The following is an 18,260-nucleotide window of genomic DNA, read 5'->3' on the forward strand; positions in this document are numbered from 1 at the left end:
GCAGACTAAGTAATTTATCATGTATATTAAATCTAGAACTGAGTTTGTATAGTGGAAGGGAATCGAAAGCCTTAGTCAGGTCCAAATACAAAATGTCGAGTTCAGAATTTTTTGAAATGCTGCTCACAGCATCGGACAGAAGAACTAATAAATTAGTAAGACAAGATTTTCTGGGCAAAAAGCCGTGTTGGGAGAAGTTTATAAATGGAGCAACAAATTGAAAAAGCCTGTTTTTGATTATCTTTTCACAAACAAGTGAGAGATGTGATAATAAAGAAATAGGTCGATAAGAGGACACATTATTTTTATTTTTACCAGACTTACGAACAGGAATGATATTAGCTCTTCCAACAGGTGGGAAAGATACCTTCTGTGAAACAGCGATTTTGTAAATCCGAAAGGGGTTGAGAAAGCGAACTGGCAACACTGCGTAGGAAGCAAATGTAGATATTATCTGGCTCTAAGCAGCGCTGTTGGGGGCAATGTCAAGAGATTGTACTTCAGTCAGTGTGGTACTGATGGAAGACAAAGACTCAGAACAGACAGGTTGAAGACGGTAGGGGAAGGAAGGAGAGGTGGGAGGGGATGATGCGAAACTACTAGCAAAATATTCTTTTAACACCTTTGCCCTGTCTTCTTCATTGGGATATTGCAAAGTTTTTGCGTTCTTTGTACAATTTATTCAAGAATATTTCTGCAAGGAGAGCTCTATATATACTGAATTTACAGGTTCCGATATGCCCCAAGACAAATATTGCCCTGTCCGTTGGTTATTAAATGGAGAAGTAGCACAGCTAGCTGTTGATGTGGCCCCAGAGAATTTGTGAAACAGGTACCATCTTTGAAAGATGGTAACAAACTGTCTTGTAGCAGTTATGAAGTAGTAAAACACTGTCTTAAAACCCAATGTTAGGCTCCAAACTAGCTTACTGTGAAACTATAGTTAGTGATATTGAACAATTTCTCAGATTTTCAGAGTGACAGACCTTTAACTCCCTTCCTATATTCAGAGCTGCTCAGGATTGTGTATGTGCAATTATGCAAAGATTTGTAAGACCAGAGAACGTTCTGCTAGACAGGATTATCAAGCTGCTTTGGATGAAAAAAGGAAGAAAGAATGTGAAGCTGGAAAAGACATGAACATAAAAAGAATGAAAAGTAAAAAGGCTAAGATAGAAGACGCCAGGAAAGTTGAAAGTGATATCGACAGTGAACTTGAAAAGGCCTATTCGAAACTCACATGACATGAGTTTTTGATGTATGGATCAGTCAGAGAAGTTTCAATGTCATAATTTACTACAATTCTTCCCTTTATTACGAGAATATATATATATATATATAGTGGCGGATCCAGGATATGATCAAGGGAGGGCTAAACTATAGTTTGTTGCTTTATCCAGTGTAAAGCAGGATTGAAGCGCATTATACCCAGTGTATAACTGAGCATCAAGGAGGGCTATAGCCCCCTACCCCCCTTGGATACGCCACTGTATATATATATTTTGAGTGTGTGTGTGTGTGTGTGTGTGTGTGTGTGTGTGAGCAGAAAATTCTAGTAGTTACTAGTAGTTACTTGATTTGTTGAATCTGTGCATATTTATTTGATAATAAATTTAGGTATGCATGGAACACTCAAAGCTATCTGTTCAGTATTGGTTTGTTTCGTTTTGTTTAAATTGTGGAAAATGAAACATTATTTTTTTTTTGTGTAACTATGAGCATATCATCAGACTGAATGGACATGATACATCGGATGTCAAAATAATCAGCCGGCAAACTTCGGAGGTAAATCTTCCTATGAAAAGAAGCAGAAAAATCTTCGTAAATACTGCCCTCAAGGTATATAAAAATAAATGGTGCATTTTTTTATTTTTTTTTTATACCTATTCAAACCTTATAGCAATGTGGAACTTATGAAATAACTTTGTCTCTCTGTCTGTCTGTGTGTGAGAGAGAATATTCTAAACGGGTGTTTAGAGGTGGGAAAGTTTAAACTGGCAACACTGTTTTCTCGGACAGCTGATACTACAGTTCTCGGTTGCTTTGAGGTTAGTTTGGTTTAGCCATTCGTCATGAATAGACTCAGGCTGGAGCAACGTATGCGAATTGTGCAAATTTATTTTGAAAAGCATGGTTCAATTCGACAAACTCATCGGGCATTACGTGCATTTTACAGTGCTAATAATCGTCCATCAGGGCGATTAATTCGAGAAATCATGGATCGTTTTCGCAATACGTTTACTGTGAATGATGATACGCATCCGGTGGAATCATTGGTCTTCGAAAATAATGCCAGTCAGAATATTACAGTCAACAGTGAGCGGTACAGAGACGTGAATACTAGCTTTTTCGTGCCTCATTTGACCAACATTAATGTTGCAGACATGTGATTTCAGCGGGACGGCACCACATGCCACAACGTGCACCACAATTAATTTACTGAAAGAAACATTTAATTTAAGGAAATGAATTTAAGGAACATAGTTCGATTTACTATTGGAGCTCATGTGGTTCGGATCCTGCGTTGAGCTCTAAGTCCACGTCTGTTTCAGTCTCAGTACTAAGTGGGACGTTAAACTCCGAATCAACCACTTTTGTACGTAATAGGTATATATCTATTGCATGCGGAAAGGGAAATATGTCGCCATTTGTGAAAACAAAGTTTCTCGGTCTCTAAATTAACGTAGCTTCTTTACTCATTAAATGGGTGCCATCAGGTAAGGAAGTCTTACGACTGAATTGTATCCAATGACCTATCCTGTGTTTAATCATGCGGGGAGTAGCAATATATGAAAAAGTATGGAATGAAGGCTGTTGGAAAAATTTGGAGATTGCATTTTCAGTAATAATAATAATAATAATAATAATAAGTTTCTCCGTTGGACTATCTCAAAAGATACAGCAATGTTGCAAAAACCATTCACCAGTTTCTGGCACATAACATGGAATTAATCTCCGATACCAAACCATATTACAGATATCGGGCGAAACCATTACTTGAACAAACTATGCTGGAATCGAGAAATCAGAATAGACGTAACGGCACTTGCAAACAGATTCAGCGTTATTCTCATTAATTAAAATGTTTGAAGAGGAAATTCATATATGTACTGATTCACAACATAAGTACAATATTTAGTACAGAAATTAGCAAGTATAAAGGCGAAGCAGACGAAACCAGAAATGTGTGAAAATATCAGAAAGTTACGTTAAGACCAGTGATCATCTTAGCTACAGATATTGTCCCAGAAAACTCTGTGGCGTAATTGAAATAGATAAACGCAAAACATTTTCTAACACACCTATCAAAATCAGTAATTCTTACGACACATGTCATACGGTAAGGAAGTTTTCTGGAGAAGAACTTTTCTAATAATCTGCACTTGCTGGAGGAGGCTGAGAAACCGGTTTAAACCGAGAGATAATAATAATACGACATTTGGAGAAAGCGTATAAAATCCTTTAAAATCTGAGATGTGGAAAACATTACGATTTTGTGTACGAATCCTGAAGGCACTAGAATGTATTATGGGACTTGCGTTAAGCATGTAGTTGTTCTGAAGCAATAAACAAGAAATCCTTGCAGTCATCGTTAATTTATTCTTGTCTCCTATGTGTAAAAGACCAAACCGTCTCCCTGACATTCTAAAGTGTGCAATGAAACTGCTATAGTCAGTATCTTCAGATTTGTATGGCGTACTTCTGTTGTAGGTAACAGATACAATGAATTTTGGGACGTCCGGGATACGCACAAATTATTGGTCGATTTTATAATTGCATATTCAATAAGAAAGAGAGAAAATAAAATACATAGTTGAATGAAGTTTGTCAAGCTGTGGACTCTACACGTTACCCTACAAATGTCCAGTGATACTACATTCGTTCCAGATCTGCAGCATCTCCTGAGTGACGTTAAGTTGTAGATGGCGATTTCATCCGTGTTCGTAATTCCGACAATGGCTTATGATATTTCCTTTGACATATAGGGACGGGTGTTACCATGCTGAAAAACAACACTTGTGTGGTAGGTGTTTTTTTCGTTAAATGTGATTTGTCAATCATGACCAAATGTTACCATCGAATTACGTCAGCAGCCAGTCAGTCATTGCACATAACTCTTATATACTCACACGGCCATTCTTTCTAACCAACGCTCGTACTCTCACTTCGGTTGAAGTCTACTGCTTCTATTATCCAGCACCGAGATCCCCTTCCCCCGGGAACTTTTTCATCCGTCTTCTAACATTGCTAATTGCAGTTGCGTTCTCTCCAAATGCCGACTGCAGCCTGCTGTGGATCTCTGAAACTTGCCAACTTTATATTTGCATGTACACGATATCAATTCGTTCTTCTATATTATTCGTGTTGTTTATCTGAAAATGAAAAAGCATTAATAAAATATCATATTACATATCTACGAAGTTTCATTATAAACCGATAAAAAACATGAGGAGATATTCTGTGGAAGCATTAGTTTTGGGATCACGCTTGTAGTGGTGAATGATAAGTAACTGCAAAGATTAAAAAAAAAAAAAAAAAAAAAAAAAAGTGTATGGGAAGCTGAATATAGTGAGATGGATCAAGTAGGAAACGGGTCGCGAGGGATTTTGAGGATAGATGGAGACTGGGCCCGAATGAATTGTTCATTTTCTGAAACAGGTCGATTGAGAATTTATATTACTGTAGGAGTATCTGTGATGGTTGCAAATCAAAAGTGTGTCCCACACAGAAGACTAGGTAATGGGTGCATTTAAATATGAAATGAAGTAAGAAGAATCTCAGTTCTAGGTGCTGAGTGTTTTAAGGGACTAATTTTCGTGATGAAGGTGTGAAGGTTGGAGGGCCAACTGGATTTAGGTCGTGTCAAGATAGCCTTTTCTGTTTCACTGAAAGTAATCATTATAAGAGAAATAAATTTTGTAACTTCCTCCAGGCGATCATATACAGGAGAATTTGAACTTCAATAGTGGCAACTATTTTTCTTACAAATGATACCGAAAGCATGCTTTGTGTGCCAGCTGTTTTCAGGAATGTGGAAATCGTAATGTAGGGTGGAGGTACCGGTTATGGTCACTGGAAGGACTTTTTCATTGTCGTTAATGATTTAAAAGTGTATACTTCTAATTTGAACTTTCGTGAACACATTTTTCGTATTAAATCTTTATGTACCGTCTTTAAAAGTTCGTAAAAAAGCATTTTTAAAAAATAATACACATTTCACCACTTTTGGCCATTCTGTTTCTGCATATTGCCAACTTTTTTTCCATTTGTGGCCACTCGAAATAAATATAAAAATCAAGTTCCAAATTAAGGTTTATTAAGTAAAAAAGATATCAAAGATCATGTACTTATACATGAAATTAGCCTAGGTATAGGGCTCTTGCTTACTAATGTCTGAATGCTATAGATATATATAGGCTACGTTACAAAATGTATTTATCTTTAGCATTTAGATATGTATGTTTTATATATAGTTTGCAACTATATTTATAACAAGAAATTGCCTAATAGAATAACATCTTAACAAATAGGTCAAAACTAGCCGAGCATAGAACAATATCAATGTTGTAGTGTTTTTCAACTGTTTTTACAGCTCCAGGAAATACATTTACCACCATTCGACCCCGTTCTTTAAGGCTCGGTTCTGACAGTTTATCAGTAATGTTCAAAATATTTACTTGTGATATGTAATTCTCAATGATTACAACTGTGCTTTGTTTGAGTCCCACGAGCTCCTTCGTGATTAAGCAGTTAGCGTACTCACCTTTGGCGTTGGAGATCCGGATTCGATTCTCGCCGGGAGCTCATGTGGTTCGGATTCCACGTTAATCAGTAGGTCCACGTCCCATAAACCTAGCTGCTGAAAACAACGCTTAACTTAAAATAACTCTATTATCTCTTTGAGTTCATACATTTGAAACATTGAATATTATACTCAAAATTTGATATTTTGTTCAATATTACACCAACATACTCTAGGTTATCAAAAGTATGCGGACACCTGGCTGAAAATGATTTACAAGTTCGTAGCGCCCTCCATCGGTACTGCTGGAATTCAATATGGTATTGGCCCACCCTTAGCCTTGATGACAACTTCCACTCTCGCAGGCATACTTTCAGTCAGGTGCTGAAAGGTTTCTTGGGGAATGGCAGCCCATTCTTCACGGAGTGCTGAACTCAGGAGAGGTATCGATGTAGGTCGGTGAGGTCTGGCACGAAGTCGGCATTCCAAAATATCCCAAAGGTGTTCTATTGGATTCAAGTCAGGACTCTGTGCAGGCCAGTCCATTACAGGGATGTTATGGTCATGTAACCACTTCGCAAAAGGCCGTGCAGTATGAACAGGTGCTCGATCGTGTTGAAAGATGCAATCGCCATCCACGAATTGCTGTTCAACAGTGGGAAGCAAGAAGGTGCTTAAAACATCAATGTAGACCTGCGCTGGAAGAGTGCCACGCAAAACAACAAGGGGTGTAAGCCCCCTCGAAGAAAAACACGACCACACCATAACACCACCACCTCCGAATTTTGCTGTTGGCACTACATGCGCTGACAGATGATGTTCACCGGGCATTCGCCATACCCACACCCTGCCATCGGATCTCCACATTGTGTACCGTGATTCGTCACTCCACACAACGTTTTTCCACTGTTCAATCGTCCAGTGTTTACGGTCCTTACACCAAGCGAGGTGTCGTTTAGCATTTACCTGCGTGATGTGTGGCTTATGAGCAGCCGCTCGACCATGAAATCAAAGTTTTCTCACCTCACGCCTAACTGTCATAGTACTTGGAGTGGATCCTGATGCAGTTTGGAATTCCTGTGTGATTGTCTGGATAGATGTCTGCCTATTACACTTTACGACCCTCTTTAACTGTCGGTGGTCTCTGTCAGTCAACAGACGAGGTCGGCCTTGTATGCTTTTGTGCTGTACGTGTCCCTTCACGTTTCCACTTCACTATCACATCAGACACAGTGGACCTAGGGATGCTTAGGAGTGTGGAAATCTCGCGTACAGACTTCTGATACAAGTGACACCCAATCACCTGATCACGTTCGAAGTCCGTGAGTTCCTCGGAGCGCCCCATTCTGCTTTCTCACGATGTCTAATGACTACTGAGGTCGCTGATAATGAGTACCTGACAGTAGGTGGCACCACAATGCACCTAATATGAAAAACGTATGTTTTGGGTTTATCCGGATACTTTTGATCACAGAGTGTACTTGTAGTCTGTCACAGGAAGAGATTTCATTAAATTTACATATAGGCTAACACAGTATTTTATACCAAGTGTAGTAGGCTAGGACTGTTGTGTTTCGTTCCATTATATGATTAGGTAGGGTTAAGAAATTTTCTGTTTTCTTTTTTTGTTACGTCAAAATATGTTTTATTTTTTAATTTAAAGTTAACTTAATATTTAGGTATATTAGTGAATTTGCCTATTTAACCCTACAGCAAAAATGTGTTATAATGCTAATAAAATACTGTTTTTGTTATATTTATTAATAAACAATCAAATTACTATCACAGTTGCATAAGATAGCCGAAAAACAGTAACAAGTATGAAACCACTTATGGCCATAACCGGTTAGTCACGGAATATTCCGACCCACTAATGGCCATTGCATTTATTTGTTGTTCTGAGATTCTGGTGGTTACGGTAGCATTATAAAGAAGTTTTTTTTCGTACTAGGGAACTAAGTTTCTACTTTGTAGGCCACCAGATGAATTTTCTACAATTTTTTCAAAAAGTCATAACTCTAAGAAATTTCAATAAATTGGAGACTTCTGTGCATCACAACACACACAATGTAATAGGATATCCATATTCATTAGATTCACAATGGTTACTGACTGAATCTGTTGCTTAAAGTCTACTGCTTTTAAGAAGCATTGTTTCCATTGGTTGAAAACAGCATGAAGCTTAATAAAGGATTAATAACGCGAAGGGGGGCATAAACGGTACCGGCACCCTACCTGTAGCAATGGCTGTTTTGTTGATGATTCGAATAGAGCGGTATGGAACATTTCGAAAACCACCAGTTTGTCACCAGTGAATGAAGAATGACACAAAGTACACAGGTTGTTCAGTCTACATTTGGCCAATTTCGAGTTACCTAAAAATTTAGAAGAATCCATGGCGCTAGGTTCGTAAATGCTCGATGTGTTTCCCGTGGTTCCTAACAATAGCCCGATAGCGTAATTTCCACTGTAATAGGCTTCTCTGAAGAACTGGGAGGGGAATATTGTCCCATTCCCTTTACACAGCTTTCCAAAGTCCTTCCGCAGTTGTCACACGCCGTTTTCCCAAAGCCCGCTTCAGCAATCCAAATCCACAATAGTCCATAAGACTTGCAAATGGAGATTTAACAGGTACCTCATTGAACAGGTACCTGTATACCAGTTGCCTCCTCCATCTTCCTGAAGAATGCGAGGGACGATCGTGAGGTATGTGACGAGGCCTTGTCCATGTGAATGCGCACGAGATTGGCGTCATTTCCGTACATTGTTGGAATCTCATGCTCGTAGATCGGCCGCATGATCTGCTCCTGAAAGTACTGCGAATTTATTTTGCAGTTCTTCGCCACCCTATGAATGTTCAGTTTACCTCGGTAACAGTAGCCAGTAACGACCATGAACCCTTTTGGGAAGGATTCTTTATAGACACGGACCCACCTTCTGAAGTTCTTGGCGCCTTTCTCTCGGTACATGATGGCTCTCGGTTTGCCGCAGTTGGAAAGGTAAATCCATGCTTCATCGAGCGTTACGACATACATCCACCTTTTATTTTGCCAGATGCCGTTCGTACAGCTTCCGGGCGTTACACTTTCGTTCCTTTTGGTGGGCATCCGTGAGAAGATGTCCGCGAGCTTTCATGACTTTTTCCAGCTAGAGTTGATGGTGTAACGTCCGGTTCACAGTCCCCAAAGACACGTCAAGACGATTAGCCATACACCTTTGTGTTGGCGGATTTTCTTGCATTGCCATTTTGCGAAGTTTCCTCTGCATGGTGGAGGTGGCCTTGGTGCGTTTCCGCTTCCTAGACAACTTCGTTGGTGATCCAAATGATGGAGCTTCGTTGCCCTTGTATTTTTAATAACATTTTTTATTGCACTTAAACTAATGTTGCAATCATTCTTCTTGCACTGTTTTCTAATGACAGAAACATTAAAGTGGGCGTCATAAAGAGCCGCAACATAGCCTTCCCTAAACCGGCTTAGTTTGGGCGGCATTTTGGTCACAGAGCGGAAACCCACACACTTGGAAACAAATTTAACACAACACTCACAATAATGGTCCTGTTTTGTGCGTTATTATCGTCCGCGCGGAAAAACAATTCCGTTCCCAGGAAGCCACTGCACAACACTGTAGGACGCCACGAGCCAGGTCGGGTGAGTCTATTCTGCCTGGGAGGGGGAAGGAACGAAATGAGCCAAACGTAGGCTGAACAACCTCTGTAGTTCCTTATCTTGGGAATGAAATTACAGTCACAGCGTATTAATTCTGGACAGTGTTGTAGTAATTGATAGAAAAATTCTTATTCTTCTCAATAATAATAAAATCAGCTACAGGTTATTTTTGCTACCGAGCATTGTTATATTAAGTAATGAGAGAATCGTGCAGAAAATATCGCAGCAGTTGCTTCCGGTTATGTTTCCAAAAATGAATTTTAGTTCTGACACGGGTACATTTAATCTTTAACATCATAATTGTACAACTTTAGACCGCCTGCTCATATAAGACTCTACTTTTCTTATCATGGCGCACACGCATGAGATTGCATTTCCTGTGATGATCAGTTTAATTTTTATTCTAACATAATTTAGATTGTTTTTGGTTGTATTTTTAATTATTAGAACTGTTTGTAATGAAATATGTTTCTATTTTCAGGGAGTCTTCGTGGGGCAGAAACCGAGGTAGGACAGACTACCGTGAATATCGTGGAAGGGACAGGTACAGCCCTGTTAGAAGCCACGACATTTCACCACCAGTGAAACGAATGAGAACTGATTGGTGAGTACAACACCCTTTTCCTCAACCTACTCAAAGATACTTTTCCATACCCGAGCGGAGTTTGAGTGTCCTTCCCTTGCCCATTATAGGCATAATAATTATTTCGACGTAAGTTCATACAAGATTTATATAAAAAAATACATAATTACCAGGGTGGATTGATTTAAATAAGTCTGATTTAAATCACGATTTTAATCAAGATTTAAATCACTTGATTTTTTAAATAAAAATCGTTGATTTAAATCAAATTCCGAAATAAATTAATTTAAAGTGAAAATAAGTAAAATCCCGTTTCTGTTCTGTTATTTCGATTATGGAAGAAATAATCATAATACAATGAGGCTCAAATGTATGTACAGCACAGTATGAAAACGAGTATCATGCAGAGGATGATTAGGGAAAATCCCGTTTTGAACGGGTAACGGGAGAATCCTGCTTTCTTTTCGGAATATAGGGTTTTTAAATCGTTAACTATTCCAACGGAGAAATCACCATCGACATTTAAGACAAAAATTCTTTTATGTCCACGTCTATTTGTTTGTTTCCAGATGATAGGGGCGTATTTAGAGGGGCCCGATCCCCTTTCCGAAACGAAACAAAACAAAAGAAAAAAAATAAAATAAAACTTTAGGCGAAATTTATGTACTAAATACATAGCATAGAAGTTCCTCTGGATCGTAATAGGACAAATTTTAGATGCGTTAGAATATCGAATAATACTTTTGATAAAGTGGATTCTTTCAAATATCTAGGATCAATATTAACAGATGAAAACGATATTTACGAAGAAATTAAATGTCTGCTAAAAGCAGGGAATTCGTGTTATTATTCAGTTCAAAATCTCTTGTTGTCACGAATTCTGTCCAGGAATTTGAAGATTAAAATATATATGCCTGTTGTTCTCAGGGTATCTAGCAAGCAAGCATAATCACATTCCCTGACTTTCCCTGACAAAATTATAATTTTCCTTGACTCTGTCATTCTTTTTTTCTTAGTAACTCATGAAAAGTAATTTATATTTAAAACATGAAAATAAAATCTTTCAGTTTTACGTCCCACGCTTATGCCGGTTAGGCTAAAGGAGACGGTGATGATGAGTAATGAATGAAAGGGTGGAATGAAGAAAGTGGAAGGAAACGGGAGAACCCCGAGAAAACCCACGCGCACGGTGTTTGTCCACCACAAAGTCCACACGGCGCGAGCTGGGATCGAACCAGGGAACCCAAGCACCGGAGATGAACGCTCTACCAGTGAGCCACCGCGCCCCCAACTTATATTTAAAGTGAACTGTAAGTTTTCACCATTGTTTATATGCTTATACAATATTCTACAAACGTACAAACGAACCAATTCATTTACCTGTAATTTATGACTATTTTAGTGGCATTCCTTCACTCCTCACAGCCTGGGAAAGATTTTTCCCTGACCCTGCAAATTCCCTGACTTTCCCTGACTGGTAGACACCTTGCTTCTGTATGGTTGCGAAACATGGTCGCTTACTATGAGGGAAGAACGTAGACTGAAAGTATTTGAGAACAAGATCCTGAGACGAATATTCAGACCCAAGAGGAGCGGGAATGGGGGAAACTTCATAACGAGGAACTACATAATTTATACGGTTTACCAAACATTGCTAGGGTCATCAAGTCTAGGAGACTCAGGTGGGCAGGTCATGTAGCCAGAAATAGGAACACTTTTAAATTCTTAACTGGAAGACCAATCGGAAAACGACCATTAGGAAGATCTAGGCGCAGATGGGATGACAATATTAAGATGAATCTCGCAGAAATAGGAATACAAAATAGAAACTGGATTCAGTTGGCTAAGGATAGAAGTCAGTGGAGAGTTTCCGTGAACGCGGCATTGAATCTCCGGGTTCCATAGGCCATAGAGTTAATTTTGGGCGAAATTTATGTACTTTACATGTATTTCGTGCCGCTGGCTAGTTTCGATTTTTTAAAAATATACTCCTGCCAAATATCAGTAACTTTCGTGAAAAGAAATGTGTCATGTTGATAAACGTTGCTGTACGTTTTTTCCTTAATGTTTAAGAAATATTTTTTCGGATTGAAATAGGTTAACCATTGAGGATTAATTCGAAATTAAACCAAAATACTTTCACTTAAATGGCATAATTGTCATTTAATATTAATTTCTAATGTTTTTTCTCCAGTTCGCGACTTGTATTATACGAGGAGAAAGATTTGATTTAAATCAAAAAAATCAACAAAAATGATTTTTATTAAAAAAATCATGATTTTTTTCCACCCTGATAATTACACTATCTGAAATACCCGCTCTTCACACGGGAAGAATGACGATTATGGAAAATAATTCAAAGATTATTTGACTCCCGTTTCTTCGTCTTAGAATACGTATTTCAATGAGGTAAAGTGATAAAAATACAGCTGGACAAAAGCACTAAGAAAGTTCAAAAATTCATTTCATATACTTCAGCTGCATCTTTCGATATTTTATGAACACAAAGTGGGAAGGTAAATTATACGAATTTCTTCCTTTAGAAGCAGAATTTTAGAAAATGGTGGTCACGTATCCACCTATTTTTAATTAGGAGTTTGTACCAGTTTTGATTTCACTAACTTGAGGAGCTGAGGCACAAAATGAAATAAATGAAATCTCAGTTTTACGTCTCACGGTCATACTGTATAGGCTAAAGAAGACTGTAATGATCCGAATGGATAAAAGAGTAAAATGAGGAAAGAGGAAGCACACGGTGTTCATCCATCACTAGGCCCACTTGGCTCGTGAAATTTGTAGCATAGAATTTGAACACGCGTATGATTCACATTTTAATCAAAATGAAACGATAAAATCCCTTCTAGAGTCTAGTGCTAACCATGTTGAAGAATTCATTTCAAAGTTCAGACGTTTCTCCATGATGACGTAAGACGTTCATTTTCATTTCTATAGAATGCATAGTTTTAAGCATACAAGCCAACTCCAGCAAACCCTTGTGTACTATCATATAGGAATTCTATCACTACTCGCGTACTAAAAGTATGATTATTATATGCTGTATCTCATGGCTGAATTAATCTGTCATAATCAATTTATGAGACGAGGTACGAGGGGCTTCCAATAAGTTCTACCTAGACAGGAAGGAATGCAGATAGGCTGACTTGGTCATCGCTGTTTTTGGATGTAGTCTACGCACCGTTGCCACTTTGTGGGCAACAAAGAAATCCCAGAGAAGTCTTTGTCATGGCCTGCAAACCACTGGGAAACAGGCTGTTGGACCTCGTTGTCCAACGAAAAACGTTGTCCTCGCAGGTGTTTCTTCAGGTCTCGGAAGAGGAAATAGTCACTAGGGGCCATGTCTGGACTATAGGGGTGGGTGGGATGATTTAACACTTGGAAAACAGTCAGCAATTGAAGCCTGAACCTGTTCGCTGTGTCACACAAACAGTCGTTACGCGACATAACGCAAACACTCTTCTCACGGCTACTGTGTTTCTCCGACTGACCCCAAATTCCCCCACAGTGGCCTTGGCATGCGTGTCAGGTGTCATTATGCTTCACCCCTCCCTTCCTGTCTAGGTAGATAACTTATTGGATGCGCCTCGTGAAAGATATTTTTGTTAAATCTAGTTTCTGTTTACAATACTACATACATGCTTAATAATAGCATTGAAATCAAAGACTGAAGTGAAGGTTTCTCTTTCAAATATTTTATACCTTTTGAAAGTAACAAGATAGTTGCACATTTGGTTTGGCCGCCTGTTTATCTGTCACTTACATATTTGGAAAAGGAAAAAGGCTATTAGAAAACCGGCTTCAGATCTGGAATCGTTAGCTTCATGACCATACCTGTTAATTCGTGTACTTAACCCCCTGTATCTCAGAATAATGTATGCTGTGTATGGATACTGTCAAAATAAGCTTATATCATTACTCTGCTTGTCTTTAACGTTACCACCTGTTACCTCTGTGTAAATGTTTCTGTCCATCCGTGTGCATGTAATGCATTGTATTTCAGTATCGGTAAGACCCATCGATTAACGAGCTTTAGACTCGGAATCAGGGTTCCCCATGTATTCGGCCATTTTAAATACCACTTGATCTTTGAATATCCTCCATTTATCTACCTGTTTTGTACGTAAAGAGTAGATAATGGAACTTTACGAAGAAAATTTGAGGAAAAATATGAAACTGAAAATGCCAAAATATGATGAAATATGAAAATTTATTTCGAAATAATTTTCTGTGCTTTAAAATTAAATGGAATAAATGACGTCATAAAATTACTTCCTCTGAATATACTACATATTATATGCAACATTTCTGTTTATTTATTTATTTAACGGCAGAGTTAAGGTTATATTTGCCTTTTCTTACACTCAACCAACTAAAATGTATACAATGTATACGTACTACTATTGTCGTCTAATCCATAAAAATTAAAATTACTACATTTACTGTTTGTCACTAAATAACGACAAGTTTCTTCATGTTGTCTGGAAGGAATTTAATTAAGTCTTCAGTTTGTCAAGAAAGTCATGACAAGCTTCGCTCCGCATTACATGAAGTGATAGAAGCATCTTGTATCGTGTTACATTTTGGAATAGATGATTTCATTCTTTGAGGATTTTTCATGTGCTGCTGCAATTGAAATTTCGTACTTGTAGACACCTGCATAAAAATAAATGAAAATATAAACTGCTACAGCAGTTACAACTCGGAAAATAATTTATATTTAATTTGATTTACATCACTTTCAACAGAAATGATTTAATTACAGAAGGCTTAGTTAGTATGTCAGATGTTAATGGGACTGTTGACCAATTAGTCATATGCTGAAAAGATCACAATAATACCGAGTATTACCAACTCTGACTGATAACCACTTGCGAGGAAGGGAGTCCACAAGGTTCTGCAGGTATGACTACAACGACATCTATGAGGCATCAGGAAACATCTTGCGTGTGGGCAGGGGTGATTTTGTCTGGTGAGCTTCTTTCAATTCATGATAAGTTTTAAAAGAATGAAAACAAAATTTAGAAAGTATCAATACTTCCAAATCCAGATGTCAATATCACCCCTTTCCGGTAAATAAGGTAGGAAGTGGTACTCAGCCCCGTGAAGTAGTGGCTGGGTTGCGCGTTCTAACTGGGACTGCCTAAACCACAGTCGCCAATATAGCCCAGAAATACAAATTAACCTTAACGTATTGAGCAGTTTCTCTCTTCTTTCTTTTTCTTTCTTTACTTAAAATTTTGTGAAATTCTTGTTCAAAATATTATCTAAAATTACCTCCTGGGTTGTATCTATAGTTGCAGAAATAAATAAATGAAATTTCCAGAGAACATACTGAGCACTTTAGAATGTTTACAAACGTTCGCCTTTTTTAGCGTTAGAATCTGTTGTTTAATTTCTTCAGATTAAAAATAAAAGAAAATAAAAGGATGGGTAAATGAAACACTCACTCACAACACACACAAGCGGAAGTACTCCGAAAACATACATCGCAGAAAACTGTCAGTTTGAAAAACTTCCCTACGTCCGATCATAAAGAAACTTTGCATTCTAAGACGTTTACGGTGTAGCAGTACTGGACAGCAACAGTACATGAAAAAAGCGTACAGTATATATTACTGAATCACACTGACCACAGCCCGGCAAAGACCAACCCAGTTCAGGAGCTCGAGTCGTGGCCCTGTCTATCTGTCAGATTACGGTCCCAATGGCTTGCAAATCACCTATTCGGGAGTGGGCCGCCTAGGATCTGTCTGTGAAGCTGCTTCTTACTTTAAAAGAAAGACAGACGCTGCTAGCGATGATTCACACTAATCTTCTCTCCAGTTTAGAGAAGAACGTCTCAAGCACAAGGCCGGAAACAAACGGAACGTTTAAATGGAGTAGAGTTAAAATAAAATTGCATAAAATAACTTAAATCTGTGTGTCTACTAGATATCTCAATCGAAACGTCTCCCGCAGTGGATTAGCACCAATATTGGTAAAATGCTTTTCAAGTGTCTTAAATTCCTGACGAAAATTTTCCCTTTAGGTTAAGTGGCTATTGCTTTAATATTGTTCATTCAAATATCATGGTTCATATGACATTGAAAACTTTGAAATGGTACCATACACATGTGTTCATGATGTAAGAGGAGAGAAGTTTAGGTTAAAATCGAGAAATTTTGTCTTCAAAAAGTCCCTTTTCTTAAATTTTGTACCCTCTGAAGCGGGTCCCCTACAAGTATCTGAATATTATCTACCTTAAAAAATACTATGGTCTATACGTAATGCATGTCCCAAATTTCATTGGGATATCTGGAATAGTCACGACAGAGAAAAATACTTCCATCCTGTTTGATAGTATAAAATTTCACGTATACGAATCATATTCCAAAAGTAAGGGCCTTCGACATACAGTGAAATAGGGGTAGGCCGGAACACAATTTCACTCATGCAGCGCCAACGACGAACTATTGACGAAGTCACTGCAGTAGTTGTCTTGAGTCAGTAGGAGTTTGGCAGCCGCGGAAGGCAGATCGCAATGGCCACGAGAATTGTTTCTTCCGCTGGTTGTAAAGTGCGCGGTGTGATATGATTTTTGCTTGCAAAAGGAACTTCTGCTGCTGATATCCATCGGGAGTTGTACCTAGTGTATGGACCTCCTACAGTAATGAGTGCAGGAAAGGTTCGCAAATGGTGTCGCACCAACTTGCACGATGAAGACCGGAGTGGCAGACCTAGTGTTCAGACCAATGACCTCGTGGAGCAAGTGAACCAAAAATTGAGCAAGTGATCAGTGCTCTGGCTAATGATTGTCACCATGTTGCACGAACCACCATCTACAGGACTGTCACAGAAACGCTTGGATATTACAAATTTAGTGCAAGTTGGGTGCCGACAATGCTTAACGGTCCAGCACAAAGAGCAACGAATGTGCAGTGCCCGACAGTTTGTGGATCGCTATCGATAACAGGGAGATAATTGTTTTCCCACATTGTGACAGGCGACAAGACGTGGATCTACAAACAACAATCCATGCAGTGGCGCCATTCAGATTCCCCCAAACCAAAAAAGTTTAAGCAATCGCCGCGCTCGAGTCACAAACTGATGGCTACCGTCTTTTGGGACGACAAGGGCGTCCTGTTGGTTGATTTCTTTGAAAATGGGACAGCAGTTACAACTGATATGTACTGCGACACGCTCATCAAACTGCGACGTGCAATTCAAAATCGACGCCGCGGGAAACTCGTACGGAATCGCCCTCGTTCACAACAACACGTGTCCTTATACCCCTGCCGTCGTCAAGAAGATTAAAGATTTTCGTTGGGACTTCTTTGACCAACCTCAATACAGTCCCGACCTTGCCCTCAGCGATTACTTCCTCTCCTTGCATTTGAAATGGTGGCTTGGTGGACAACTGTTTGAAAACTAGGATCTCAAGACTTCCGTTGTCAACTGGTTTCAATCTCAGGCGGCAAACTTCTATGCAGAGGGTTTACGGAAGATGGTGCAGCGTTATGAAAAGTGTTTGGAACTGCATGGTGATTATGTGGAAAAGTGAAGTAGCTCTGTAGGGACTTATTTCTGGCAATGAATCCCGTTCCGCATGAGCATTTTTTTTTAAAATCATCATACGACCCTTACTTTTTGAATACGCCTCGAAATAGAGAAAAGGTAGGATATAAAATAAAAATTTCCAGACACAGTACTATATATTCATATATCGTTCTGTTTTCAGAATGAAACAAGCTTTTAAACACTACCAAGTGCATCTGTGTATAATGTATGTAAAAAGGGAAATTTCGGATAAATAAAAATTGCCTGCAAAAAACCCTCTTAATGTAGGGATGGGAGAGGAAAACGCAACATGACTCATTTTTCATATGAGCATGAACTATGAACCTAAAGTACCGATAAACAATATTGACATTTCTTCCCTTCCACTGTTGTGAAGCAAAGACAACTGTTGCTACGCTACTCCCAAAACATGTGATTTTGTTTCAAGGCCAAGTTTGAAATGATGTAATCGATCTATACCTTCGTATGTAAAGCGCGGAAAATTTGTTTTGTTACTACGTAATATTCGCTAGAAATGAGGCGAAAAAAGAAAAGCACTTTCAGGTAAGCATATAGGTTTTAGTGGATGATAATTGATGATACGGGTGGATGGTAATAGGAGAGTGGCAGAGATTTGGAAAGACTTAAATCGGAGATTGAAGAATAAAGGATCAGAAACAGTAGAACATGTGCGACAGATTAAATCTCAAGT

General features: G+C 38.6%; 1 protein-coding gene across 8 annotated transcripts in view; it reads left to right on the forward strand.

Annotated features, from left to right (window-relative positions):
• Nucleotides 1–18,260, forward strand: part of Ars2 (arsenic resistance protein 2) — a 126,950-nt gene that overhangs the window by 27,020 nt on the left and 81,670 nt on the right. For all 8 annotated transcript variants that reach the window (XM_081755283.1, XM_081755280.1, XM_081755286.1 and 5 more), the window contains one exon: nucleotides 9,893–10,015. In XM_081755283.1, coding sequence (XP_081611409.1) covers nucleotides 9,893–10,015 — 123 coding nt within the window. The remainder of the gene's footprint in view (nucleotides 1–9,892; nucleotides 10,016–18,260) is intronic.

The sequence above is a fragment of the Thermobia domestica genome, chromosome 4 (assembly GCF_964235325.1).
Source record: "Thermobia domestica chromosome 4, izTheDome1.hap1.1, whole genome shotgun sequence".
Taxonomy (NCBI): Eukaryota; Metazoa; Arthropoda; class Insecta; order Zygentoma; family Lepismatidae; genus Thermobia; species Thermobia domestica.